Source organism: Oncorhynchus mykiss, chromosome 1 (genome assembly GCF_057628025.1).
Source record: "Oncorhynchus mykiss isolate SJ-2025 chromosome 1, ASM5762802v1, whole genome shotgun sequence".
NCBI lineage: Eukaryota > Metazoa > Chordata > Actinopteri > Salmoniformes > Salmonidae > Oncorhynchus > Oncorhynchus mykiss.
Window position 1 is genome coordinate 11,338,394 of NC_143022.1, and position 27,779 is coordinate 11,366,172.

The 27,779-nt window shown below is 42.1% G+C and overlaps 3 protein-coding genes across 8 annotated transcripts in view; 2 read left to right on the forward strand and 1 right to left on the reverse strand.

Annotated features, from left to right (window-relative positions):
* LOC110532571 (actin-like protein 6A) overlaps positions 1-27,779 on the reverse strand; it is a 758,238-nt gene that overhangs the window by 716,255 nt on the left and 14,204 nt on the right. For 2 of the 6 annotated variants that reach the window (XM_036937204.2, XM_036937135.2), the window contains exon 14: positions 23,913-24,535. The exons of the other annotated variants lie outside the window; for them this stretch is intronic. In XM_036937204.2, coding sequence (XP_036793099.1) covers positions 24,455-24,535 — 81 coding nt within the window. In that variant the 3' untranslated portion in view covers positions 23,913-24,454. Of the gene's footprint in view, positions 1-23,912; positions 24,536-27,779 lie in introns of those variants that run through there. 6 annotated transcript variants of the gene reach the window in all.
* Positions 347-6,001, forward strand: LOC118966382 (uncharacterized). The gene is made up of 3 exons (XM_090182323.1): positions 347-477; positions 2,242-2,359; positions 2,660-6,001. Exons 1-3 carry the CDS (start codon positions 347-349, stop codon positions 5,864-5,866), a joined length of 3,456 nt encoding a protein of 1,151 aa, XP_090038449.1. The 3' UTR covers positions 5,867-6,001.
* On the forward strand, positions 11,035-21,182 carry LOC118937363 (uncharacterized). Its single transcript, XM_090240482.1, has 6 exons — positions 11,035-11,148; positions 11,377-11,413; positions 11,545-11,945; positions 16,894-20,524; positions 20,678-20,765; positions 20,990-21,182. The coding sequence occupies exons 1-6, from the start codon at positions 11,069-11,071 to the stop codon at positions 21,166-21,168; spliced, it is 4,416 nt and encodes a 1,471-aa protein (XP_090096608.1). The 5' UTR covers positions 11,035-11,068; the 3' UTR covers positions 21,169-21,182.

Genomic DNA, 27,779 nt, shown 5'->3' on the forward strand with positions numbered 1-27,779 from the left:
TTGAAAGACGCACTATGCAACATTTTAAAACACTTCTTCTGTTTCTGGAATACAGCTGACAAAACAACAGCTTGCCGGCTTGTGTCTGAGGATTGTCCAGTTTTTATCGGACAAGCTGATGCAGATCATCATCCCAGGTCTTTACGAACTACTGGGCATCCAAGATGCTGCCTCCTCTCCATTGTCACAGAGATCTCTCACAGCGTCACTCACCAGTCTGTTAGACGATAAGGTTAACACCAAGTCCCGCGTGAGATTTACTGAGGCTGGTGTACCTAAGAGGCCAGGCAGTCGAAAGTCTTACAATAGCTTTCGCATCCCGACTCCCTACCCTTCCTCCAACTGTATGGATCAGGAAGAGGCAGAAGAGCAGGAATCACAACAACTTAAGTTCAAGGAGATGTACCTGACTAAGGAGATGGGCAGTCTGGGCAGTGGAAGCTACTGCCCAAAACCATTGCCCAAGCCAGCCATGAGGTATGTCTGTAACCATTCTTCAATACTGCCTTTTATTTATGATTGTCCTTCAACAGTATTTGATGTTTATAGCAATTTCACATTTAATCCTAGTAAAAATTCCCTGTTTTAGGTCAGTTAGGATCACCACTTTATCTTAAGAATGTGAAATGTCAAAATAATAGAAGAAAGAATAATTTATTTCAGCTTTTATTTATTTCTTCACATTCCCAGTGGGTCAGAAGTTTACATACACTCAAATAGTATTTGGTAGCATTGCCTTTAAATTGTTTAACTTGGGTCAAATGTTTTGGGTAGCCTTCCACAAGCTTCCCACAATAAGTTGGGAGAATTTTGGCCCATTCCTCCTGACAGAGCTGGTATGACTGAGTCAGGTTTGTAGGCCTCCTTGCTCGCACAAGCTTTTTCAGTTCTGCCCACAAATGTTCTATAGGATTGAGGTCAGGGCTTTGTGATTGCCACTCCAATACCTTGACTTTGTTGTTCTTAAGTCATTTTGCCACAACTTTGGAAGTATGCTTGGGGTCATGTCCATTTGGAAGACCCATTTGCGACCAAGCTTTAACTTCCTGACTGAAGTCTTGAGATGTTGCTTCAATATATCCACATAATTTTCCAGCCTCATGATGCTATCTATTTTGTGAAGTGCACTAGACCCTCCTGCTGCAAAGCACCCCCACAACATGATTCTGCTACCCCCGTGCTTCACGGTTGGGATGGTGTTCTTTGGCTTGCAATCCTCACCCACCCACGGCTGTGTGGTCCCATGGTGTTTATACTTGCGTACTATTGTTTGTACAGATGAACGTGGTACCTTCAGCCATTTGGAAATTGCTCCCAAGGATGAACCAATTATTTTTCTGAGGTCTTGGCTGATTTCTTTTGATTTTCTCATGATGTCAAGCGAAGAGGCACTGAGTTTGAAGGTTGGCCTTGAAATACATCCACAGACTCAAATTATGTCAATTAGCCTAACATAAGCTTCTAAAGCCATGACATCATTTTCTGGAATTTTCCAAGCTGTTTAAAGGCACAGTCAACTTAGTGCATGTAAACTTCTGACCCACTGGAATTAAGATACAGTGAATTATAAGTTAACTAATCTGTCTGTAAACAATTGTTGGAAAAATGACTTGTGTCATGCACAAAGTAGATGTCCTAACCGACTTGCCAAAACTAGAGTTTGTTAACAAGGAATTTGTGGAGTGGTTGAAAAACGACTTTTAATGACTCCAACCTAAGTGTACGTAAACTTCCGACTTACAAATACAAATTACTTATACAAAAAAAGTACTCTAATTTATCATATTATTTGACTTTAAAAAATAATAATTTAGTCTTGTTTTTCTTCTCCAAACCGACAGAAGCTTTTCTCTTATCTTTCTGTAATGAAAAGAACTATAGAAGTTGAATAAATTATTATTTTTTATTATTAGATGTGGTTGACACACCTCCACCACACTAAGGTGTTTTCCAAGAGCAAAAGCAACGATTCCCCAACTATTTTCAATGGTGCAGATGTGTTTGACACTCCTCCACCAGAGCAACGTTCCTCACAGCCGTACATATTATCTGTTTGACTGTGATGATTTCTGTTTTTTTTTCAAGAACCTCTCTGTCTGATGTGCAGAAGAAGACAACCAACTCTGACTCGCTACAAGTCCTCTTAGGTGTCTCAGAGGACACCCTCGTCACCTGTGTGCAGGACAGCCTGCAAGGTTCTCTCTCCAAACTTGCATGCATGTCCAATTCTCCATCTGGAAGTGCAGGCTCTCCGAAGATGACCCCTGCTGTAATGGCAGAAGTGATTAAAGATGTCAAGTCGGCCGTATCAGTGGTCGTTAAGAGTGCCTCCGCTAGCCAAACCTCTCAAGTGACACCGGTAAGGGGAGACTCACAGACCAAGGTGACTGAGAGCATGGTGAGAGAGCTGGCTGCTAAACTTGAAAAAGTTGACCAAGAGAGCAAGAGTCTAACAGGGCAAGTCATGACCATGATCTCTGACACAATGGTGGCTTTTGTTGACGAGAACGAACAGAATTTGCTGGAAGATCTGAAGGACAAGATCACGTTTTTGGCATCGCATGTTGGCTTCATTGACGATCTTGATGCCCTGATAAGGAAATACGAGAGCAGCTACAATATTGGTGAATCTGGTTCCTCCTGCACGCTCACATCTAAGAGCATCCAAAAACTCTCCAGCCGGGAGTTTCAAACATCAGCAATACAAGCAGTGAGTGGAGTTCTTGCCAAAAAAGTCAGTAGTTTGAGATTTCCTAGTTCAGTCGTTCAGTCTGAGTTAACAGGTGCTGTATCAGGTCAAACATTGTCTGGCATTGTAAAGACAGAGTCAATTCACCCAGTGGGCTCAGCAGCGTCAGTAGTTGTTAAGACTTTCGTGTCAGATATGAAGTCCTTGGCTGAATCTGAAGAGAGTCCCCAACAGAAGAGTGCCTGGTCTGCTGCTGTTCACATTTACCACAGCATCCAAAACAACTTGAAAGATTATTTCGGCAAGCTTCAGAGATTTGCCCTAAAGAGCATTGTCACATCTGATGACAACATCACAAATGCTGAGTTTAAGGAGACAGTTCCACTTCCTTGCTTAGACATGAAATATAGGCCCAGTAAGAGTGAGCCTCAGTTGCCAGAGTCCACTGGTGAAGTTACTTTACAAAGAGGCCTAAGTGAGAGCTCAAAACTTCTTTGGGCAAAAACAGAGTCAGAAGAAAGCAAGCTCCTTCTGACAACTTGCACCAAAGAAGTCATCTCAGAGCTTCTGGTCTTGTACAAGACTGAGATGTCAAAGGAGGACCCCCTGTACACTGTTGGAGAAAAAGGATCAGACTTCTCTATTGAGAGACAACAATTTGTAGAGGGCGTTCTGGCTCAGCTTGGGGATATCTCCCATTCCAGGGCCTCATCACCAATAGTATATGAGTTCCCCTGTCAAATTGAGGACAGCAGAAGTAAGGCCACAGCTTCTTTGACCAGTCTGTTAGATTGTATTAGAAAACTCTCAAGTGAGGAATTTAAGAGAAATGCCACTCAAGCAGTGAGTGAGTTCCTAGTTAAAAAGTCCAACAGTAGCTTAACTAGTGCACAGCCTGCTTATTCTGTAGCATCCAGGTCTTGTTCTGTTCAAAACCAGAGAACCTTGTCAAAGGATATTTGTGCGGATTCTGCTGCCTTTGGCATCATTGACATATTTGTGGAAGACCTGCAGAGCTTGGCGCAACCTGCAGAAGTAGAGGAGAGAGAACCTGACCTCCAGGAAAATGCACAAAAGCGAAAGAGCAGGATCTGGTCTGCTACTACTAGTTTATATAAAAATATTAAGAAGACATTAAAGGGCTTCACCATTCACCGGCGGAGGTCAGACGTGCAGAGAAGAATGTCTAGCCGTACACCCACAGAGGACTCTGGACATCTTGGGACTAAGGAGTACCTTGGTTTGGCAAGCCAGAACTTGACGCAAGCTAGTAAGAGTGTGCCTCACTTGCCCAGTTTGAACCAGGAAGTGACTCTACACATGGGTGTCAGCGAGAGTTCAAAACTTCTCTGGACTGAAACAGACGAGGGTCTAATGAACAATAGTACCAAACAGGTCATTTCAACAATCTTGACCTCATGCGAGGATCAGACATCAAATGCACCTTGCTTCTCCACAGTAGGAAAGAAAATATCTGATATGTCCCTTGAGGTCAACATATTGGTAGGTGGTGTTCTGTCTCAGCTGAAGGACATCTCCTTGTCAAGGTCCCCAACACCATGTGAAGACATGTTTGAACGTCTCCAAGGTTCTCCTGAGCGAACCTCTCCAGTAAGTCTAGATTGCAGCACGGCTGCCTCCAAAGGCATTGCATCTTCCCACAGTCTTTCAACAAAGAGCCTCCAAAAACTTTCTAGTCATGAGTTCCAAACCAAAGCTGAGAAAGGAGTGAGTGAGGTCCTCTCTAGATCATTTAACATTGTGGAGGAAGGTACAACAGATAAGTACCTCCAGTCTGTATCTACATCTACTGATATTATACAAACCATAGTGAAAGATCTGCAGGAGCTCACCCAGACCACCCAATCATCTGACATGGTATCTGGAACCTCCCTGCTCACCACTGGACAGGTTTCTGAGAAAAGAATCTGGTCTGTTGCTCGTAACATCTACTACAGTCTGCAAAGTAAGATTACGGAGTTTCTCAGAAAAGATCTTCAAAGATCAGACACAACACTTGGTTCAATCCAAATCTTTACGTATCAAAGCAGTCCTGCATCACAAAGAGCAAGTCTCTGCCATCTTGAGGTCAACCAGAGCAGTGTTACACCTGGTGGAAACGATGCCTGTGTGGACATTCCGCACAAATTATTACCTAAAACCACTAAGCTCTCAGGATCCATGCTGGAGGATATTGGCACGATCCGTTGTAGGAGTGCTGACAGCCAAAATACAAGAAATACCTCTTCTTCACGCTCCTCCAGCACTCTAACACCTACTTCAAAATCAAAGCAGTCAGAATGGGAATTCACCTTGCCCGGTACTCCCATCCCCACTGAATTATCTGCTCAGAGTGACTTTCCCATTGTAAGAAACTTGATCATTAAGGACTTGTTTCACACAGAGAACTTACTTCCCCCATCCTTTGTGGACAAAGTCAGGCAAGCTGCTGGGGTGGTAGTGGACGAAATGGTGGAAAGTGTTGAGAACACACAGGAAGATGGACAGGGTGCTTTTCATCCTGACAACCTCCGATCTGCTGTTAGGAAATTGAGAAAAATAATTTCCACTGGGACCATCCACATGTTCAGTCATGAATTTGTGGATAAAGTGATAGCCCTTCAGGACAGCCACAGCACTCCACAGGTCTTAACATTGGCAGCAGCCAGAAGTGCTTCAGACTCCATTCTTTCAAGGCTGAAATGGGGAAAGGAACAATGTGCCATATCCAGGAAGCTCTCCTCTCAGCTTCTCCAGATATTTGCTGAAGAGACAGTGAAGGGCTTCCTAAAACAGTGGTTAGATGAGTCTGAAAATATCAACATTGATGTTTCAGTCCAGAATGAACCAAGCACCTCTACTTGCATGGTCTTTCCTATCCAGCTCAATCAGAGCAAGCCAGAGGATAGTGACACAATGAATCAGCTCACGAAAGTCATGGTCAACAAAATGATGGATGCCTTATCAGTTGGCTCAAGTCATCAAATGATCACCAAAGCCAATGCCAAATGTTCTTTTGAGTCCGGTACCAGCATGGCCACCAGAGACATTGTAGAAGGGATGTTGGATTTGGTAAGGGATAGCACCAGCAGTACTGGAGAGCAGATCCCCATCTTCAAGTCCAAGAAAAGCAAGAAAACCATGTTCAGCAAGATATGCTTTAACATAAAGGTATAGTACAAGTACAGATTTTTCATGAATAACACTGCTTTTGAATGTATGAGATATTATTTGTTTATATAATTCAGTATTTTAGCATTGTATTGCCTTTTTCCAGTTGATATACTGTACTTTAAGATATATAACAGTTTGTTTTAATGTGCCTTTTCCCACCAAACAGGGTTCCAAGAAAGTTAGAAAGGACCACTGTCCTCAAAAGTCTCTGGAGTACCAGCCTCAGAACACTTCCCCTACTGTGTACTTTACAGGTAAGCCCTGCTGCTGCTCATTCAAGACTAAGATATTATTACTTTAGCGTTCAACTAATTCATTTGGAAAGACATTGCACTCTGCTCTGAATTGTTACCCATGACATACTGGATGGTCTTTCTTTGCAGAGTCGAGGACAAATTCTCATGGCTCCTTTGCTCCAGAGGGAAATGACTTCGCATATTCCTTCCCACCTGAAGAGAAGAGTCGCAAACCCTCCCTTTTCACCAGAATGTATAGAGCCATCACTAGAAGCTTCTCCAACCCAAGATAATTTTCCTCATTAAATGAGATTGCATTCATTTGTTGTCATATGTTGACTGTTTTGCTAGCACAGACTGTAATATGTTCTGCGATTCATCCACATGCATTGAGGAGTATACCACCTCAGTCACAGGCTACATCAATAAGCGGATCGACAACGTCGTGTCCACAGTGACCGTATGTACATATCCCCGACAGAAGCCATGGATTACAGGCAACATCCACACCGCGCTAAAGGCTAGAGCTGCTTCTTTCAAGGAGCGGGACACTAATCCAGACACTTATATGAAATCCTGCTATGCCCTCAGACTAACCATCAAACAGGCAAAGTGTCACGCCCTGACCGTAGAGATCTTTTTAATTCTCTATTTGGTTAGGTCATGGTGTGACTAGGGTGGGCAATCTAGGTGATGATAAGCCAGTGATATAGAGACATTAGAAAAGGTTTGTTTTCAGTGGTGCAAAGTACTTAAGTAAAAATGATTTAAATCGTTTTGGGGGTATCTGTACTTTAACTATTTATATTTTTGACAACTTCAGTACATTCATAAAGGACAAAAATGTACTTTTGACTCCATCCACTTTCCCTGATACCCAAAAGTACATTTTGAATGCTTTGTATGACAGGAAAATGGTCCAATTCACACACTTATCAAGAGAACATCCCCTACCCCTGATCTGGCAGACTCAATAAACACAAATGCTTAGTTTATAAATTATATCTAAGTGTTGGAGTGTGCCCCTGGCTATTCTTACATTCAAAAAAAGCAATACAATTGTGTTGTCTGCTTTGCTTAATTTTAAAAATTATTTTTACTTTTGATACTTGAGAATATTTCAAACCAAATACTTCCCAAGTAGTATTTTACTGGGCAACTTTCACATTTACTTGAGTCATACTGTTTGCAACTGACTGATTGAGGACTTTTTCCACCACTGTTTGTTTTGGACATTTATTTTTTATCAAATGTATTTGACAGGGACAATCTACTGTATTTCTGTAAATGTGCCAGATTTAGCCAGCTGGCTTCGTGATGTAACAAAGGTAGCTGATGATGTAATGAAAACAGACAGTTAAATATGTGTGTGTAGAACTGTTGCACATTTGCTCTGGAAATGAGGACCAAACCTACTCGTCAAAAGGAGTGAATTGCACCTCCAATTGAAGTCAATAATAAGGTATGGAATCATGCCAATACAGTCATTATTTATATAGCTCTGTAGCTTGCAGTATTTTGAAGGAGATAAGCAAGGGAAAATGATGCTTTGGTTAATATTTCTCACGTGAAAGGAAACATGACCATGCTAACTGAAAAATGGATACATGAATATTGGTCAAATGTACCTACATCTTCTGAAACTGTGTTGGGCCTACTTGATAATTAAAAAAAAGTCACATAGACGATGTCCATAAATTAGACAACAATACTGAACAGTTGTAGCCCGTTGGTAGTGGTAGGCTTCTGGCTGTGATCTCTGACCACTGTAACAGTGAATAGTGGCAATTTACCCGCGGTGTATAGGCTTGTTTACTAGGCTAACTAGTGCATTGGGGTGGGCTATGTGCAGCATGGGCATACAGGAAACCACTCTAGCCACTTAACTCACCTTGGCCACGAGCTCTATAGTTTACAGCTATTGCATCACCTACAAAGCATCAACTGAATGTTGAATGTCAGGTATTTTAATTGTCTGTATTGTCTACTTGTTAAATGTTTGTAAAGTCTTCATTTGTAATTGTTTGTAATGTCTTATCAATTGGTGTTGGACCACAGGAAGATTAGCTAACGTTATAGCGTTAGCTAATGGGGACTCTAGTAAAGATTCACAAGACTGTTCACAGATTCACATTGATCACAGAATCGGATTGATAATCTTAATTCGAAGTTTGAGTTTTTTACTGGACAACCAACACTTGACAGATGGGCTAATCCATAGAAAGAAAATGTGATCTTGGATCTTGAACTCCCCTAGCTACATTTCGACTTAATGTTCAATATTACTAGTGGCACTCTGTCCTTACGAACAGTAAATCATTGGGTCTGACTCTTTTGATTTAATGCAATTTCATCATCGATAGTGAAACAACCGCCACATAATCGTCAACTCCCCCCTACAAAACATTAATTTATTTGTGGTTTATCCTCTTTAGCTATTTGGTATTAGGTGTGATCCTGACTTGGAATGGCCACGAAGTTACACATTGTTTTAGGAAACATGCATTTATTTGAGGTTTATCCTCTTTAGCTATTTGGTATTAGGTGTGATCCTGACTTGGAATGGCCACGAAGTTACACATTGTTTTAGGAAACATGAATTTATTTGTGGTTTATCCTCTAGCTCTTTGGTATTAGGTGTGATCCTGACTTGGAAAGGCCACGAAGTTACACATTGTTTTAGGTCCAGTTAGTTTGGAAGTTGTGGTAAATGGGGGAGTGTGAGCGCGTGTCATGAGATGCTGCAGGTGTTGATATGGGGATGGATAGGCTACCACTGCCTTTAATTACTACGCTCTGCCTGCACCTACCTCAACTGGTACTCTGCTGCCTCGCTGTGGTGAGAGCACTAACACACTGAACATGATGGACAAGGATGCTCCATATAGCCATCCATCACTGTCCAGGCACAGTGGATGTAATACAGAATGTAATACAGAATGACAAGATATGGTTTGATATCTCTTCTGAAACTGGGGTGGGGTTATTGAGTTCAGGGTTGTGTAATGGTTGCTTCCATGTCAGTCCTCAAAGATGAAATTGCATAGAATTGAATGAATCACATCCAATGATTTCCCGCTTTGGACATTGTTTTGAAAATGATTCTCCATAGCTGCCATACCTTTGATGTCATAACCTGTTACAGAATTCCCCTTCCTTATTATAAACTCTGATTAAAACTATGGAGTTCATTGGCCTACAACACGTGTGTGTATTTGCCCTTAAAAAGATATTGGTAGATGGAAGAAAATAATAAGATAGGCCTAAACTGTAATAAGATGTACTTGAAAGATACTATAAATAGCAGGAGACATACCTGGGTTGTAGACTGGTATTTAGGGCAAGCATTTTAGGATTATACATATAGTTAGTGTCAACTTCTACTTACACGTTAAAGCTCAGCCATGTTGCTACATGTTTACTCATTGACTTCAATTAGAGCATTGTTTGTGAATCTGAATAAAAGCCTAATAAAAGTGTATCGCCCCCAGCTTGGGCAGCACTGCTACACTGCTTTTTTGGGCTAAAGGTGTTTGTGACACGTGCATGTGTTCCAATGATGTCATAATTGTCTGTAGGTTCTATGTTGCCTATCAACTTGGCTGTCCTTCAGAAAGTAGATAATACTTGTATTTTCAAACAATTAATAAAAATACTAGCAACAAAACAAACTAAATAGATTTAATCCATTAATATGATATTGCCAGATGGAATAAAATAACAAGGTAGGCCTAAACTGTAATAAGATATATCTTATAGACTGCTTCAGTGCATTTGGAAAGTATTCAGACCCCTTGACTTTTTACACATTTCATTTTTTACATTACAGCCTTATTCTAAAATGGATTACATACAACATTTTCCTCATCAATCTACACACAATATCCCATAATGACAAAGCAAAAACAGTTTAGACATTTTTGCAATTTAAAACGGAAAAAAACAGAAATACCTTATTTACATAAGTATTCAAACCCTTAGCTATGAGACTCGAAATTGAGCACCGGTGCATCCTGTTTCCCTTGATCATCCTTGAGGTATTTCTACAACATGATTGGAGTCCACCTGGGGTAAATTCAATTGATTGGACATGATTTGGAAAGGCACATACCTAAGGTCCCACAGTTGACAGTGCAAAAATCTATTTTAATTCCAGGTTATAAGGCAACAAAATAGGGAAAATGCCAAGGGGGGTGAATACTTTCGCAAGCCACTGTAAATGGTTCAGTTCACATAAACAGTCATTATTTTCAGTTTGAGAGATCATCCCGGGCTTTGCCCCGTCTGCTGTAGCTGAGATGTCCCTGGAGGACATAGAACAACAAGACTATGATGTTTCTGACACTGAGAGAGTCAGGTAAGGCCACTTACACTCTGTCCAGTTAGATATTTGTGTGGAGATTAAGAGAGAGAGACTAATAAGAAAGAACTTGTTATGGGGCAGGTCAGGCGTCATTCATGGAGTCATTTGTAGGGTCAAGTCCCCAGCCGATCTATTTGAACCGCTCATTATTTGTGGCCATGTATTAACTACTAAGTGAGTCTTTGACATGAAAACAGTGGTTAGATTCTGCCATTGGGACTGCTCTGATGTTGTTTCCATTCTCTCCTGCTTATGACCATAGAGCCTTGTCCCAGTCTCTAGACCTGCCTGTCTGTGTGGTGGATGACCACCTGACCTCTGAAGCTGTCAATGAGATGGTAAGTTGACCTTGTCATTTCATATTACAACATTAATCCAATAAAATGTTATAGTGATGCTATCATTGGCAATGTTGACATACCACAACCATCTCTGTTGTGTTGCAGTTGTTTAATTGGCCCAACGTTGCCAATGCTCCTCCACTCTTTAACAGTTAATAATTATTTCAGTATGATATTTGTTGTTTATTAAGTTTGATTATTTGCAATATAATTACATTTCTACCAGGAGCAGAGCAATTGTACCAGGAGCAGAGCAACCTCAGTGATGGAAACCACAGAAGAGGGAAAGCTCAACAATGTGGAACATCTGACACTTATGGACTTCCTTCAAAACCTAACTGAGAAGTATGTTCTGTTTTCTTTGGTACTATCACACCTTCAAGGAAATAGGATCAAATTAGAAACTGATCAATCGGAAAAAAAAATTCATTGCTAGAAAAGTTGTCACATTGCAATTTTGCCAAAACAACTGACACAAAGCAAGTATAACTTCACGATCAGGCAAATAATTAAATAAAAACAATTCTGCCACGCATCCTGATATGACAACATTTATAACAATATTGTTTTCAGGCAATGGAGGGGGATTCGTGAGGGCATGTTTGACCCGGTAAGATCATGTTACTGACAATTTAATCAGATTACCATGAAAACTCTGCCTAATGTTTAACCTTGTTCATAAGCTTTTGAAAGACACACTATGCAACATTTTAAAACACTTCTTCTGTTTCTGGAATACAGCTGACAAAACAACAGCTTGCCGGCTTGTGTCTGAGGATTGTCCAGTTTTTATCGGACAAGCTGATGCAGATCATCATCCCAGGTCTTTACGAACTACTGGGCATCCAAGATACTGCCTCCTCTCCATTGTCACAGAGATCTGTCACAGCGTCACTCACCAGTCTGTTAGACGATAAGACTAACACCAAGTCCCGCGTGAGATTTACTGAGGCTGGTGTACCTAAGAGGCCAGGCAGTCGAAAGTCTTACAATAGCTTTCGCATCCCGACTCCCTACCCTTCCTCCAACTGTATGGAGCAGGAAGAGGAAGAAGAGCAGGAATCACAACTTAAGTTCAAGGAGATTTACCTGACTAAGGGCAGTCTGGGCAGTGGAAGCTACCTGCCCAAGGGGGCCATGAGGTATGTTCTTAAAGGGAAATTTAACAACTTCGTATTCATCTCCAGCATCACCATATGTGAAAATTACACATTTCCATGCTTTGTAGTAAAAAAAATATAGAGGGACGTAACTGTTTCCAATAGTGCTGAGAAATTAGTGCTTTTTGAGGTTGGTTTGGTTTCGATTCAAATATTAAAAAAATAATCACGGTTTTGGATTTCAATACTTTTTTTAGACATTGAATGCACTATGGATTATGTGTGTTGAATGCTGTAACAACAGATGCTACTGAGCCAGATGTCTATGTGTCAGGGGAGAAGCTCCAGGTGGTATCCGATTTTAAGTACCTTGGCATCATACTTGATTCCAACCTCTCTTTTAAAAAGCATGTGAAAAAGGTAATTCAAATAACCAAATTCAACCTAGCTAATTTTCGATTTATACGAAATTGTTTGACTACAGAGGTAGCAAAACTGTACTTCAAATCTATGATACTCCCCCACTTAACATACTGCTTGACTAGTTGGGCCCAAGCTTGCTGTACAACATTAAAACCTATTCAGTCTGTCTACAAACAGGCTCTCAAAGTGCTTGATAGGAAGCCCAATAGCCATCATCATTGTCACATCCTTAGAAAGCATGAGCTCTTGAGTTGGGAAAATCTTGTGCAATACACCGACGCATGTCTTGTATTCAAGATCCTTAATGGCCTGGCTCCCCCTCCACTCAATATTTTTGTTAAACAGAAAACCCAGACATATGGCAGCAGATCCACAAGGTCTGCCATGAGAGGTGACTGTATAGTTCCCCTAAGGAAAAGCACCTTTAGTAAATCTGCATTCTCTGTGAGAGCTTCCCATGTCTGGAATACACTGCCATCAGACACACATAACTGCACCACATATCACACTTTCACAAAATGCTTGAAGACATGGCTAAAGGTCAATCAGATTTGTGAACATGGTCCCTAGCTGTGTGTTGCCGCTTTCCATGTTGTCTGTTGTCTGTAGCTTGTGAGGTGTGGAAACTTTGTTGCTTTTATGAATTTTGTCTTGACGCTTTTTGTTTTATGTTGCTCTGTCTGTATGCTACGTCTTGCTTGTCCTATGTTGCTCTGTCTGTATGCTACGTCTTGCTTGTCCTATGTTGCTCTGTCTGTATGCTACGTCTTGCTTGTCCTATGTTGCTCTGTCTGTATGCTACGTCTTGCTTGTCCTATGTTGCTCTGTCTGTATGCTACGTCTTGCTTGTCCTATGTTGCTCTGCCTGTATGCTACGTCTTGCTTGTCCTATGTTGCTCTGCCTGTATGCTACGTCTTGCTTGTCCTATGTTGCTCTGTCTGTATGCTACGTCTTGCTTGTCCTATGTTGCTCTGTCTGTATGCTACGTCTTGCTTGTCCTATGTTGCTCTGTCTGTATGCTACGTCTTGCTTGTCCTATGTTGCTCTGTCTGTATGCTACGTCTTGCTTGTCCTATGTTGCTCTGTCTGTATGCTACGTCTTGCTTGTCCTATGTTGCTCTGTCTGTATGCTACGTCTTGCTTGTCCTATGTTGCTCTGTCTGTATGCTACGTCTTGCTTGTCCTATGTTGCTCTGTCTGTATGCTACGTCTTGCTTGTCCTATGTTGCTCTGTCTGTATGCTACGTCTTGCTTGTCCTATGTTGCTCTGTCTGTATGCTACGTCTTGCTTGTCCTATGTTGCTCTGTCTGTATGCTACGTCTTGCTTGTCCTATGTTGCTCTGTCTGTATGCTACGTCTTGCTTGTCCTATGTTGCTCTGTCTGTATGCTACGTCTTGCTTGTCCTATGTTGCTCTGTCTGTATGCTACGTCTTGCTTGTCCTATGTTGCTCTGTCTGTATGCTACGTCTTGCTTGTCCTATGTTGCTCTGTCTGTATGCTACGTCTTGCTTGTCCTATGTTGCTCTGTCTGTATGCTACGTCTTGCTTGTCCTATGTTGCTCTGTCTGTATGCTACGTCTTGCTTGTCCTATGTTGCTCTGTCTGTATGCTACGTCTTGCTTGTCCTATGTTGCTATGTCTGTATGCTACGTCTTGCTTGTCCTATGTTGCTCTGTCTGTATGCTACGTCTTGCTTGTCCTATGTTGCTCTGTCTGTATGCTACGTCTTGCTTGTCCTATGTTGCTCTGTCTGTATGCTACGTCTTGCTTGTCCTATGTTGCTATGTCTGTATGCTACGTCTTGCTTGTCCTATGTTGCTCTGTCTGTATGCTACGTCTTGCTTGTCCTATGTTGCTCTGTCTGTATGCTACGTCTTGCTTGTCCTATGTTGCTCTGTCTGTATGCTACGTCTTGCTTGTCCTATGTTGCTCTGTCTGTATGCTACGTCTTGCTTGTCCTATGTTGCTCTGTCTGTATGCTACGTCTTGCTTGTCCTATGTTGCTCTGTCTGTATGCTACGTCTTGCTTGTCCTATGTTGCTATGTCTGTATGCTACGTCTTGCTTGTCCTATGTTGCTCTGTCTGTATGCTACGTCTTGCTTGTCCTATGTTGCTCTGTCTGTATGCTACGTCTTGCTTGTCCTATGTTGCTCTGTCTGTATGCTACGTCTTGCTTGTCCTATGTTGCTCTGTCTGTATGCTACGTCTTGCTTGTCCTATGTTGCTCTGTCTGTATGCTACGTCTTGCTTGTCCTATGTTGCTATGTCTGTATGCTACGTCTTGCTTGTCCTATGTTGCTCTGTCTGTATGCTACGTCTTGCTTGTCCTATGTTGCTCTGTCTGTATGCTACGTCTTGCTTGTCCTATGTTGCTATGTCTGTATGCTACGTCTTGCTTGTCCTATGTTGCTCTGTCTGTATGCTACGTCTTGCTTGTCCTATGTTGCTATGTCTGTATGCTACGTCTTGCTTGTCCTATGTTGCTCTGTCTGTATGCTACGTCTTGCTTGTCCTATGTTGCTCTGTCTGTATGCTACGTCTTGCTTGTCCTATGTTGCTCTGTCTGTATGCTACGTCTTGCTTGTCCTATGTTGCTCTGTCTGTATGCTACGTCTTGCTTGTCCTATGTTGCTCTGTCTGTATGCTACGTCTTGCTTGTCCTATGTTGCTCTGTCTGTATGCTATGTCTTGCTTGTCCTATGTTGCTCTGTCTGTATGCTACGTCTTGCTTGTCCTATGTTGCTCTGTCTGTATGCTACGTCTTGCTTGTCCTATGTTGCTCTGTCTGTATGCTACGTCTTGCTTGTCCTATGTTGCTCTGTCTGTATGCTATGTCTTGCTTGTCCTATGTTGCTCTGTCTGTATGCTACGTCTTGCTTGTCCTATGTTGCTATGTCTGTATGCTACGTCTTGCTTGTCCTATGTTGCTCTGTCTGTATGCTACGTCTTGCTTGTCCTATGTTGCTCTGTCTGTATGCTACGTCTTGCTTGTCCTATGTTGCTCTGTCTGTATGCTACGTCTTGCTTGTCCTATGTTGCTATGTCTGTATGCTACGTCTTGCTTGTCCTATGTTGCTCTGTCTGTATGCTACGTCTTGCTTGTCCTATGTTGCTATGTCTGTATGCTACGTCTTGCTTGTCCTATGTTGCTCTGTCTGTATGCTACGTCTTGCTTGTCCTATGTTGCTATGTCTTGCTTGTTCTATGCTGCTATTGTCTATATTGTAATTGTTTTTAATAACCTGCCCAGGGACTGCGGTTGAAAATTAGCCGGCTGGCTAAAACCGGCACTTTTACTGAAACGTTGATTAATGTGCACTGTCCCTGTAAAAATAAAAAATAAATAAAATAAACTCAAACACATAATAAAACAATGAATAAAAGTCCCATGATGGTAGTGACTGTCCATTACTGTTAATGACTTATCAACCATCATTTACTTTCTCATATAAAATATTTATTTGATGACTTTATTATTTCATTCCAAGTCATCAACTCATCTCTATAGAGCTGCTGCTTATCCTGTCTGACAAAATCACTATTTTAGTAGTTCTTCTAAGTAAATAAGACCTACTTTTATGACCGCTGAACACCAACTGTCAATCACTTAGATCATGTATTTCCAGGTAGAGAATCCTCGCAACGCAACTGCTTTTTATCTCTCTCATGCATTCTCTCGTCTCTCCGTCTCAGTCAATGAGGTTTCCGTATCTGCTCCACACAGAGTGGACAAGCAAGTGGGCGTGCAATGGATTGTGGGAATTAATTGCCATATTTTCTGTGCTAAACTATGTAGAATATTGGCTTGTTGGAAACTACAACTCCCTACTACATTGCATAGTTCGTGCTTGATCTGATTTATCTCTACAGAAACTGAGCATCGAGCTCACAGAAGAAGAAAAAAATTAACTATATGGAATTCAAATAATTGAGCCGACGTCGGTCAATTAGTTGTTTAAAAACCGAAAAATAACAAAAATGTTGGTTAAATGCTCAGCTCTAGATTCTAATGACATCATCAGTGTGCATCGTGTGATTTTAACCAATTATGAGTAGGCATTTCCTACTAATTGGTTGATGATGTCATAGAAAACACTTATCTTCCTCTTTCTTTTTTACTACAAAACATAGAAATGCCTGTTTTTCACATATGCTGATGTTGGGGTGGTGCTGGAGATGATGAATATGAAGTTGAAACATTTAGAAATTTCCCTTTAACATTTCTTCAAACTGCCTTGTATTTATGATTGTCCTTGAAGTTATTAGAAGTTACAGTATTTGAAGTTTATAGCAATTTGGATTTTTGTAGAGGATAGATATTGCCAGGATAGATGGATATCTACAGGCCAGTTTCAATACAAATGACTTATACAAAATACATTTTATTGGGCTTTAGAAATTAAGCAGTTAGGCTGACATCACACTAAGGTTTTTTCTCAGAGAAACAGCAGCGTTTTCCTCATTGTTTTCAATGGTGCAGATGTATTTGACACACTGAATGTGCATCACAGCCTTACATATTATTTGTTTGACTTTGATGATTTCTGCGTTTTTTTCCCCAAGGACTCTAACCTCTCTGTCTGATGTGCAGAAGAAAACAACCAACTCTGAGACGCTACAAGTCCTCTTGGGTGTCTCAGAGGACACCCTTGTCACCTGTGTGCAGGACAGCCTGCAAGGTTCTCTCTCCAAACTTGCATGCATGTCCAATTCTCCATCTGGAAGTGCAGGCTCTATGATGCTAACCCCTGCTGTAATGGCAGAGTTGGCTAAAGATGTCAAGTCGGCCTTATCAGTGGTCGTTAAGAGTGCCTCCGCAAGTCACACCTCTCTAGTGACACCGGTAAGGGGAGACTCACAGACCAAGGTGACTGAGAGCATGGTGAGAGAGCTGGCTGTTAAACTTGAAAAAGTTGACCAAGAGAGCAAGAGTCTAACAGGGCAAGTCATGACCACCATCTCTGACACAATGGTGGCTTTTGTTGACGAGAACGAACAGAATTTGCTGGAAGATCTGAAGGACAAGATCACGTTTTTGGCATCGCATGTTGGCTTCATTGAGGATCTTGATGCCCTGATAAGGAAATACGAGAGCAGCTACAATATTAGTGAATCTGGTTCCTCCTGCACGCTCACATCTAAGAGCATCCAAAAACTCTCTAGCCGGGAGTTTCAAACATCAGCAATACAAGCAGTGAGTGGAGTTCTTGCCAAAAAAGTCAGTAGTTTGAGCTTTCCTAGTTCAGTCATTCAGTCTGAGTTAACAGGTGCTGTATCAGGTCAAACATTGTCTGGCATTGTAAAGACAGAGTCAATTCACCCAGTGGGCTCAGCAGCGTCAGTAGTTGTTAAGACTTTCGTGTCAGATATGAAGTCCTTGGCTGAATCTGAAGAGAGTCCCCAACAGAAGAGTGCCTGGTCTGCTGCTGTTCACATTTACCACAGCATCCAAAACAACTTGAAAGATTATTTCGAAAAGCTTCAGCGATTTGCCCTAAAGAGCATTGTCACATCTGATGACAACATCACAAATTCTGAGTTTAAGGAGACAGTTCCACTTCCTTGCTTAGACATGAAATATAGGCCCAGTAAGAGTGAGCCTCAGTTGCCAGAGTCCACTGGTGAAGTTACTTTACAAAGAGGCCTAAGTGAGAGCTCAAAACTTCTTTGGGCAAAAACTGAGTCAGAAGAAAGCAAGCTCCTTCTGACAACTTGCACCAAAGAAGTCATCTCAGAGCTTCTGGTCTTGTACAACACTGAGATGTCAAAGGAGGACCCCCTGTACACTGTTGGAGAAAAAGGATCAGGCTTCTCTATTGAGAGAGAGACATTTGTAGAGGGTGTTCTGGCTCAGCTTGGGGATATTGCCCATTCCAGGGCCTCATCACCAATAGTATGTGAGTTCCCCTGTCAAATTGAGGACAGCAGAAGTAAGGCCACAGCTTCTTTGACCAGTCTGTTAGATTGTATTAGAAAACTCTCAAGTGAGGAATTTAAGAGAAATGCCACTCAAGCAGTGAGTGAGTTCCTAGTTAAAAAGTCCACCAGTAGCTTAACTAGTGCAAAGCCTGCTTATTCTGTAGCATCCAGGTCTTGTTCCATTCAAAACCAGTACACATGGTCAAAGGATATTTGTGCGGATTCTGCTGCCTTTGGCATCATTGAAACATTTGTGGAAGACCTGCAGAGCTCGGCGCAACCTGCAGAAGTAGAGGAGAGAGAACCTGACCTCCAGGAAAATGCACAAAAGCTACAGAGCAGGATCTGGTCTGCTACCACTAGTTTATATAACAATATTCAGAAGACATTAAAGGACTTCATCATTCATCAGCGGAGGTCAGACATGCTGAGCAGAACGTCTAGTCATATACCCACAGAGGACTCTGGACATCTTGGGACTAAGGAGCACATTTGTTTGGCAAGCCAGGACTTGAGGCAAGCTAGTAAGAGTGTGCCTCACTTGCACAGTTTGAACCTTGAAGTGGCTCTACACAGGGGTGTCAGCGAGAGTTCAAAACTTCTCTGGACTGAAACAGACGAGGCTCTACTGACCAATAGTACCAAAGAGGTAATTTCAACAATCTTGACCTCATGCGAGGATCAGGCATCAAATGCACCTTGCTTCTCCACAGTAGGAAAGAAAATATCTGATATGTCCCTTGAGGTCAACATGTTGGTAGGTGATGTTCTGTCTCAGCTGAAGGACATCTCCTTGTCAAGGTCCCCAACACCATGTGAAGACATGTTTGAACGTCTCCAAGGTTCTCCTGAGCGAACCTCTCCAGTAAGTCTAGATTGCAGCACGGCTGCCTCCAAAGGCATTGCATCTTCCCACAGTCTTTCTACAAAGAGCCTCCAAAAACTCTCTAGTCATGAGTTCCAAACTAAAGCTGAGAAAGGAGTGAGTGAGGTCCTCTCTAGATCATTTAACATTGTGGAGGAAGGTACAACAGAACAGTACCTTCAGTCTGTATCTACATCCACCACATCTACTGATATTATACAAACCATGGTGAAAGACCAGCAGGAGCTCACCCAGACCACCCAATCATCTGACATGGTATCTGGAACCTCCCTGCTCACCACTGGACAGGTTTCTGAGAAAAGGATCTGGTCTGTTGCTCGTAACATCTACTACAGTCTGCAAAGTAAGATTACGGAGTTTCTCAGAAAAGATCTTCAAAGATCAGACACAACACTTGGTTCAATCCAAATCTTTACGTATCAAAGCAGTCCTGCATCACAAAGAGCAAGTCTCGGCCATCTTGAGGTCAACCAGAGCAGTGTTACACCTGGTGGAAACGATGCCTGTGTGGACATTCCGCACAAATTACTACCTAAAACCACTGAGCTCTCAGGATCCATGCTGGAGGATATTGACACGATCCGTTGTAGGAGTGCTGACAGCCAAAATACAAGAAATACCTCTTCTTCACGCTCTTCTATCTCTCTAACACCTACTTCAAAATTAAGGCAGTCGAAATGGCACTTTGCTTTACCCGGGACTCCCATCCCCACTGAGTTTCCTGCTCAGATTGACTTTCCCATTGTTAGAAACACAATCATTGAGGACTTCTTTCACACAGAGGACTTACTTCCTGTAACCTTTGTGGACAAAGTCAGGCAAGCTGCTGGGGTGGTAGTGGACATTATGGTGGAAAGTGTTGAGAACACACAGGAAAATGGACAGGGTGCTTCTCATCTTGACGACCTCCGATCTGCTGTTAGGAAATTGAGAAAAATCATTTCCACTTGGACCATCCACATTTTCAGCCATGAATTGGTGGATAAAGTGATAGCCATTCAGGACAGCCACAGCACTCCACAGGTCTTAACATTGGAAGCAGCCAAAAGTGCTTCAGACTCCATTCTTTCAAGGCTGAAATGGGGAAAGGAACAATGTGCCATATCCAAGGAGCTCTCCTCTCAGCTTCTCCAGATATTTGCTGAAGAGACAGTGAAGTGCTTCCTGAGACAGTGGTCAGATGAGTATGAAAACATAAACTTTGATGTTTCAGTCCAGAACGATCCAAAGACTTCTACTTGCATGGTCATTCTTCAAATGATCACCAAAGCCACTGCTAAATGTTATTTTGAGTCCGCTACCAGCGTGGCCACCAGTGACATTGTAGAAGGCGTGTTTGATTTGGAAAGGGATACCATCAGCAGTACTGGAGAGCAGGTCAATACAAAGGTATAGTACACTTTCATGAATAACACTGCTGTTGACCTTTTATATGATTCTTTGTGTCATGGCATTGCACTGGTTCTTTGCAGTTGATATGCTGTACTTTAAGATATCGAAAACATTTCAGTTTGTTTTAATGTGCCTTTTCCCACCAACCAGGGTTCCAAGAATGTTAGTAAGAACCTCTGTCCTCAAGAGTCTCTGGAGTACCAGCCTCAGAACATTTCCCCTACTGTGTACTTTACAGGTAAGCCCTGCTGCTGGGTGGTAGCCTAGTGGGTTAAGAGGTTGGGCCAGTAACCGATAGGTTGCTGGTTCAGAATCCCTGAGTTCACAAGGCAAAATCTGTCAATGTGCTCTTGAGCAAGGCACTTCATCCTAATTGCTCCTTGTAAGTCTCTCTGGATAAGAGTGTCTGATAAATGAGTAAAAATGTAAATTGATGGCATGCTGGATGGTCTTTCGTTGCAGAGACGATGACAATATCTCATGGCTCCTTTTCTCCAGAGGGAATTTATGATATCGCATCGTCCTTCCCACTTGAAGAGAAGAGTCGCAAACCCTCCCTTTTCACCAGATTGTCTAGATCCATCACGAAAGGCTTTCTCAGCACATTCAAATCTTCAAGGAAAACCAAATTATTTAAATAAATTCCTCATTATAACAACGAGAGCATTCATTTGTTCAGATGAGAATCTAATCGTATTGGTCACATACGCCGAAAACAACTGTGAGATGCTTTATTACGAGCCCATTCCCAACAATGCAGAGTTAAAAAGTAAGAAAATATTTTCTAAATAGTAACACAATAACAATAACAAGGCTATATACAAGGAGTACCAGTACCGAGTCAATGTGCATGGGTGCGAGGTAGTTGAGGTAATACAGTATGTACAGTGCCTTGCGAAAGTATTCGGCCCCCTTGAACTTTGCGACCTTTTGCCACATTTCAGGCTTCAAACATAAAGATATAAAACTGTATTTTTTTGTGGTGAATCAACAACAAGTGGGACACAATCATGAAGTGGAACAACATTTATTGGATATTTCTAACTTTTTTAACAAATCAAAGACTGAAAAATTGGGCTTGCAAAATTATTCAGCCCCTTTAATTTCAGTGCAGCGAACTCTCTCCAGAAATTCAGTGAGGATCTCTGAATGATCCAATGTTGACCTAAATGACTAATGATGATAAATACAATCCACTTGTGTGTAATCAAGTCTCCGTATAAATGCACCTGCACTGTGATAGTCTCAGAGGTCCGTTAAAAGCGCAGAGAGCATCATGAAGAACAAGGAACACACCAGGCAGGTCCGAGATACTGTTGTGAAGAAGTTTAAAGCCGGATTTGGATACAAAAAGATTTCCCAAGCTTTAAACATCCCAAGGAGCACTGTGCAAGCGATAATATTGAAATAGAAGGAGTATCAGACCACTGCAAATCTACCAAGACCTGGCCGTCCCTCTAAACTTTCAGCTCATACAAGGAGAAGACTGATCAGAGATGCAGCCAAGAGGCCCATGATCACTCTGGATGAACTGCAGAGATCTACAGCTGAGGTGGGAGACTCTGTCCATAGGACAACAATCAGTCGTATATTGCACAAATCTGGCCTTTATGGAAGAGTGGCAAGAAGAAAGCCATTTCTTAAAGATATCCATAAAAAGTGTTGGTTAAAGTTTGCCACAAGCCACCTGGGAGACACACCAAACATGTGGAAGAAGGTGCTCTGGTCAGATGAAACCAAAATTGAACTTTTTGGCAACAATGCAAAACGTTATGTTTGGCGTAAAAGCAACACAGCTGAACACACCATCCCCACTATCAAACATGGTGGTGGCAGCATCATGGTTTGGGCCTGCTTTTCTTCAGCAGGGACAGGGAAGATGGTTAAAATTGATGGGAAGATGGATGGAGCCAAATACAGGACCATTCTGGAAGAAAACCTGACAGAGTCTGCAAAAGACCTGAGACTGGGACGGAGATTTGTCTTCCAACAAGACAATGATCCAAAACATAAAGCAAAATCTACAATGGAACATTTCAGTCTCTCGATGTGCAAAACTGATAGAGACATACCCCAAGCGACTTACAGCTGTAATCGCAGCAAAAGGTGGCGCTACAAAGTATTAACTTAAGGAGGCTGAATAATTTGGACGCCCAATTTTTCAGTTTTTGATTTGTTAAAAAAGTTTGAAATATCCAATAAATGTCGTTCCACTTAATGATTGTGTCCCACTTGTTGTTGATTCTTCACAAAATAATACAGTTTTATATCTTTATGTTTGAAGCCTGAAATGTGGCAAAAGGTCGCAAAGTTCAAGGGGGCAGAATACTTTCGCAAGGCACTGTACATGTAGGTAAGGGTAAAATTGACTAGTCAATCAGGATAGATAATAAACACAGTAGCAGCAGCTAGTGTGAAAGTCGGACAGTGAATGTGTGGGTAGAGTGTAGTGAATGTGCATCGAGCCAATTCAAGAGAGTCAGTGGAAAACAATTAGAAAAATACATCAATAACTAAGGGGGTCAATGCAAATAGTGCAGGTGGCCATTTAATTAACGTTCAGCAGTCTGATGACTTGGGGGTAGAAGCTGTTCAGCAGTCTAATGACTTGGGGGTAGAAGCTGTTCAGCAGTCTAATGACTTGGGGGTAGAAGCTGTTCAGCAGTCTAATGACTTGGGGGTAGAAGCTGTTCAGCAGTCTAATGACTTGGGGGTAGAAACTGTTCAGCAGTCTAATGACTTGGGGGTAGAAGCTGTTCAGCAGTCTAATGACTTGGGGGTAGAAGCTGTTCAGCAGTCTAATGACTTGGGGGTAGAAGCTGTTCAGCAGTCTAATGACTTGGGGGTAGAAGCTGTTCAGCAGTCTAATGACTTGGGGGTAGAAGCTGTTCAGCAGTCTAATGACTTGGGGGTAGAAGCTGTTCAGCAGTCTGATGACTTGGGGGTAGAAGCTGTTCAGCAGTCTAATGGCTTGGGGGTAGAAGCTGTTCAGCAGTCTAATGGCTTGGGGGTAGAAGCTGTTCAGCAGTCTAATGGCTTGGGGGTAGAAGCTGTTCAGCAGTCTTATGGCTTGGGGGTAGAAGCTGTTCAGCAGTCTTATGGCTTGGGGGTAGAAGCTGTTCAGCAGTCTAATGACTTGGGGGTAGAAGCTGTTCAGCAGTCTAATGACTTGGGGGTAGAAGCTGTTAAGGAGCCTTTTGTCCCAGACTTGGTGCTCTCGTATCGCTTGCCGTGTGGTAGCAGAGTGAACAGTCTATGACTTGGGTGGTTGGAGCCTTTTGACAATCATTTACATATCACTTACTTTATTTGATGTCATATTGTAAACGTATGTATCTGTTTTGCTGAAAATATGATTTTGAAAACAATGAATGTCTACAAGTGCTTCATAAAACAGTTATATTTATTTTTGTATTTTCAAAAGACAGCAAATAGCCAATCAAGTATCAACAAAAGTGAAATAAAAGACAGATTTAATTTTCAGTGAATAATTGTCTTGTCCAGTGAGCAACTCAATGACAGCGATTCAATGACATCATTAGATCACCTCCAAGAAGCATCTTCAACGTTCACCTGACAACCCATTGGATAAGACACATACACTAACCAAGTGTTTCTTACCTGTCAACAAGGTTGAGATCAGAATATAAGGTCCATAAACAAACTGAAAATGGCATACTGAAGATGGAGTCAAAAGGAACTCAGCCTTTCACCCTTTTCATAGCAATGGAATATGTGACACGGTTCGTTATAGTTCATGTTTTCTACAAAAAATGATAAAGGCAGATTCCATTATCCAGTTTTTAAAAAAACGTTTTTTTAAATCGACAGAACTACCGTCCTTGGGTGTTCCTGAGCTCACAGTAAAAGGTTAAACTAGACATGTTATTGTGAGTTCTGGAGGCAGCAGGTGCTGTTGGTGGTCGATCAAGGGCACTTCCTGTCTACGCACTGCTTCCCACCCTCTTCGTACTCCTGTTTTGAGATCCACATTTGCTGGAAAGTTCCCTAGAGTAAGACAACATGATGCTTATCAGTACAAATCCCAAACAATACAACCACCATCATTGATGAAGTGCATTAGGTCAAAGTAGTAGGTTATTATCAAACTATTTCAAAACAGGCCAACACACAAATCCCAAAACAAATAGACAAATCATAGTGTGCAAGAGACCAGAAGCATTGCAATAGAGTAGAAGTATATATCAGTGGAGGCTGCTGAGCTGCTCAGTGGAGGCTGCTGCTGAGCTGCTCAGTGGAGGCTGCTGCTGAGCTGCTCAGTGGAGGCTGCTGCCTCGCTGTGGCGAGAGCACTAACACACTGTCAATATACAGTGCCTTGCGAAAGTATTCGGCCCCCTTGAACTTTGCGACCTTTTGCCACATTTCAGGCTTCAAACGAAGATATAAACCTGTATTTTTTTGTGAAGAATCAACAACAAGTGGGACACAATAATGAAGTGGAACGACATTTATTGGATATTTCAAACTTTTTTAACAAATCAAAAACTGAAAAATTGGGCGTGCAAAATTATTCAGCCCCTTTACTTTCAGTGCAGCAATCTCTCCAGAAGTTCAGTGAGGATCTCTGAATGATCCAATGTTGACCTAAATGACTAATGATGATAAATACAATCCACCTGTGTGTAATCAAGTCTCCGTATAAATGCACCTGCACTGTGATAGTCTCAGAGGTCCGTTAAAAGCGCAGAGAGCATCATGAAGAACAAGGAACACACCAGGCAGGTCCGAGATACTGTTGTGAAGAAGTTTAAAGCCGGATTTGGATACAAAAAGATTTCCCAAGCTTTAAACATCCCAAGGAGCACTGTGCAAGCGATAATATTGAAATGGAAGGAGTATCAGACCACTGCAAATCTAGCAAGATCTGGCCGTCCCTCTAAACTTTCAGCTCATACAAGGAGAAGACTGATCAGAGATGCAGCCAAGAGGCCCATGATCACTCTGGATGAACTGCAAAGATCTACAGCTGAGGTGGGAGACTCTGTCCATAGGACAACAATCAGTCGTATATTGCACAAATCTGGCCTTTATGGAAGAGTGGCAAGAAGAAAGCCATTTCTTAAAGATATCCATAAAAAGTGTTGTTTAAAGTTTGCCACAAGCCACCTGGGAGACACACCAAACATGTGGAAGAAGGTGCTCTGGTCAGATGAAACCAAAATTGAACTTTTTGGCAACAATGCAAAACGTTATGTTCGGCGTAAAAGCAACACAGCTGAACACACCATCCCCACTGTCAAACATGGCGGTGGCAGCATCATGGTTTGGGCCTGCTTTTCTTCAGCAGGGACAGGGAAGATGGTTAAAATTGATGGGAAGATGGATGGAGTCAAATACAGGACCATTCTGGAAGAAAACCTGATGGAGTCTGCAAAAGACCTGAGACTGGGACGGAGATTTGTCTTCCAACAAGACAATGATCCAAAACATAAAGCAAAATCTACAATGGAATGGTTCAAAAATAAACATATCCAGGTGTTAGAATGGCCAAGTCAAAGTACAGACCTGAATCCAATCGAGAATCTGTGGAAAGAACTGAAAACTGCTGTTCACAAATGCTCTCCATCCAACCCCACTGAGCTCGAGCTGTTTTGCAAGGAGGAATGGGAAAAAATTTCAGTCTCTCGATGTGCAAAACTGATAGAGACATACCCCAAGCGACTTACAGCTGTAATCGCAGCAAAAGGTGGCGCTACAAAGTATTAACTTAAGGGGGCTGAATAATTTTGCACGCCCAATTTTTCAGTTTTTGATTTGTTAAAAAAGTTTGAAATATCCAATAAATGTCGTTCCACTTCATGATTGTGTCCCACTTGTTGTTGATTCTTCACAAAAAAATAGTTTTATATCTTTATGTTTGAAGCCTGAAATGTGGCAAAAGGTCGCAAAGTTCAAGGGGGCCGAATACTTTCGCAAGGCACTGTATGTCCCTTGAGGTCAACATATTGGTAGGTGGCGTTCTGTCTCAGCTGAATGACATCTCCTTGTCAAGGTCCTGAACACCATGTGAAGACATGTTTGAACCTCTCCAAGGTTCTCCTGAGCGAACCTCTCCAGTAAGTCTAGATTGCAGCACGGCTGCCTCCAAAGGCATTGCATCTTCCCACAGTCTTTCAACAAAGCTTCTCCAACCCAAGATAATTTTCCTCATTAAATGAGATTGCATTCATTTGTTGTCATATGTTGACTGTTTTGCTAGCACAGACTGTAATATGTTCTGCGATTCATCCACATGCATTGAGGAGTATACCACCTCAGTCACAGGCTACATCAATAAGTGGATCGACAACGTCGTGTCCACAGTGACCGTATGTACATATCCCCGACAGAAGCCATGGATTACAGGCAACATCCACATCGCGCTAAAGGCTAGAGCTGCTTCTTTCAAGGAGCGGGACACTAATCCAGACACTTATATGAAATCCTGCTATGCCCTCAGACTAACCATCAAACAGGCAAAGTGGTTGGTTAGGTCAGGGTGTGACTAGGGTGGGCAATCTAGGTGATCTATTTCTTTGTTTGGACTGGTATGGTTCCCAATCAGAGGCAGCCATCTATCGTTGTCTCTGATTGGGGATCATACTTATGAGCATTATGTTTGTTTATATTTTAGTGTTTTTTTGGTGTTCATCTAATAAAGTAAGATGTACACTTAACACGCTGCACCTTGGTCTCCTCATTCCGACGACGAGCGTAACACAAAGCGTAAATACAGGACTAAGATTGAATCCTACTACATCGGTTCTGATGCTCGTTGGATGTGGCAAGGCTTGCAAACTATTACGGACAACAAAGGGAAACCCAGCCGCAAGCTGCCCAGTGACACAAGTCTGCCAGACGGGCTAGGTGCCTTTTATGCTCGCTTCAAGGCAAGCAACACTGAGGCATGCATGAGAGCATCAGCTGTTCGGTACGACTGAAAACGCTCTCTGTAGCCAATCAGAGCAAAACCTTTAAAAAGGTCAACATTCACAAGGGGTCAGATGGATTACAGGGACGTGTGCTCCGAGCATGCGCGGACCAACTGGCAAGTGTCTTCACTGACATTTTCAACCTCTGTAATACCTACATGTTTCAAACAGACCACCATAGTCCCTGTGCCCAAGAAAGTGAAGGTAACCTGCCTAAATGACTATTACCCCATAGCCTGTGAAAGGCTGGTCAAGGCTCACATCAACACCATCATCCCAGAAACCCTATATATCCACTTCTATTCGCATACCGCCCCA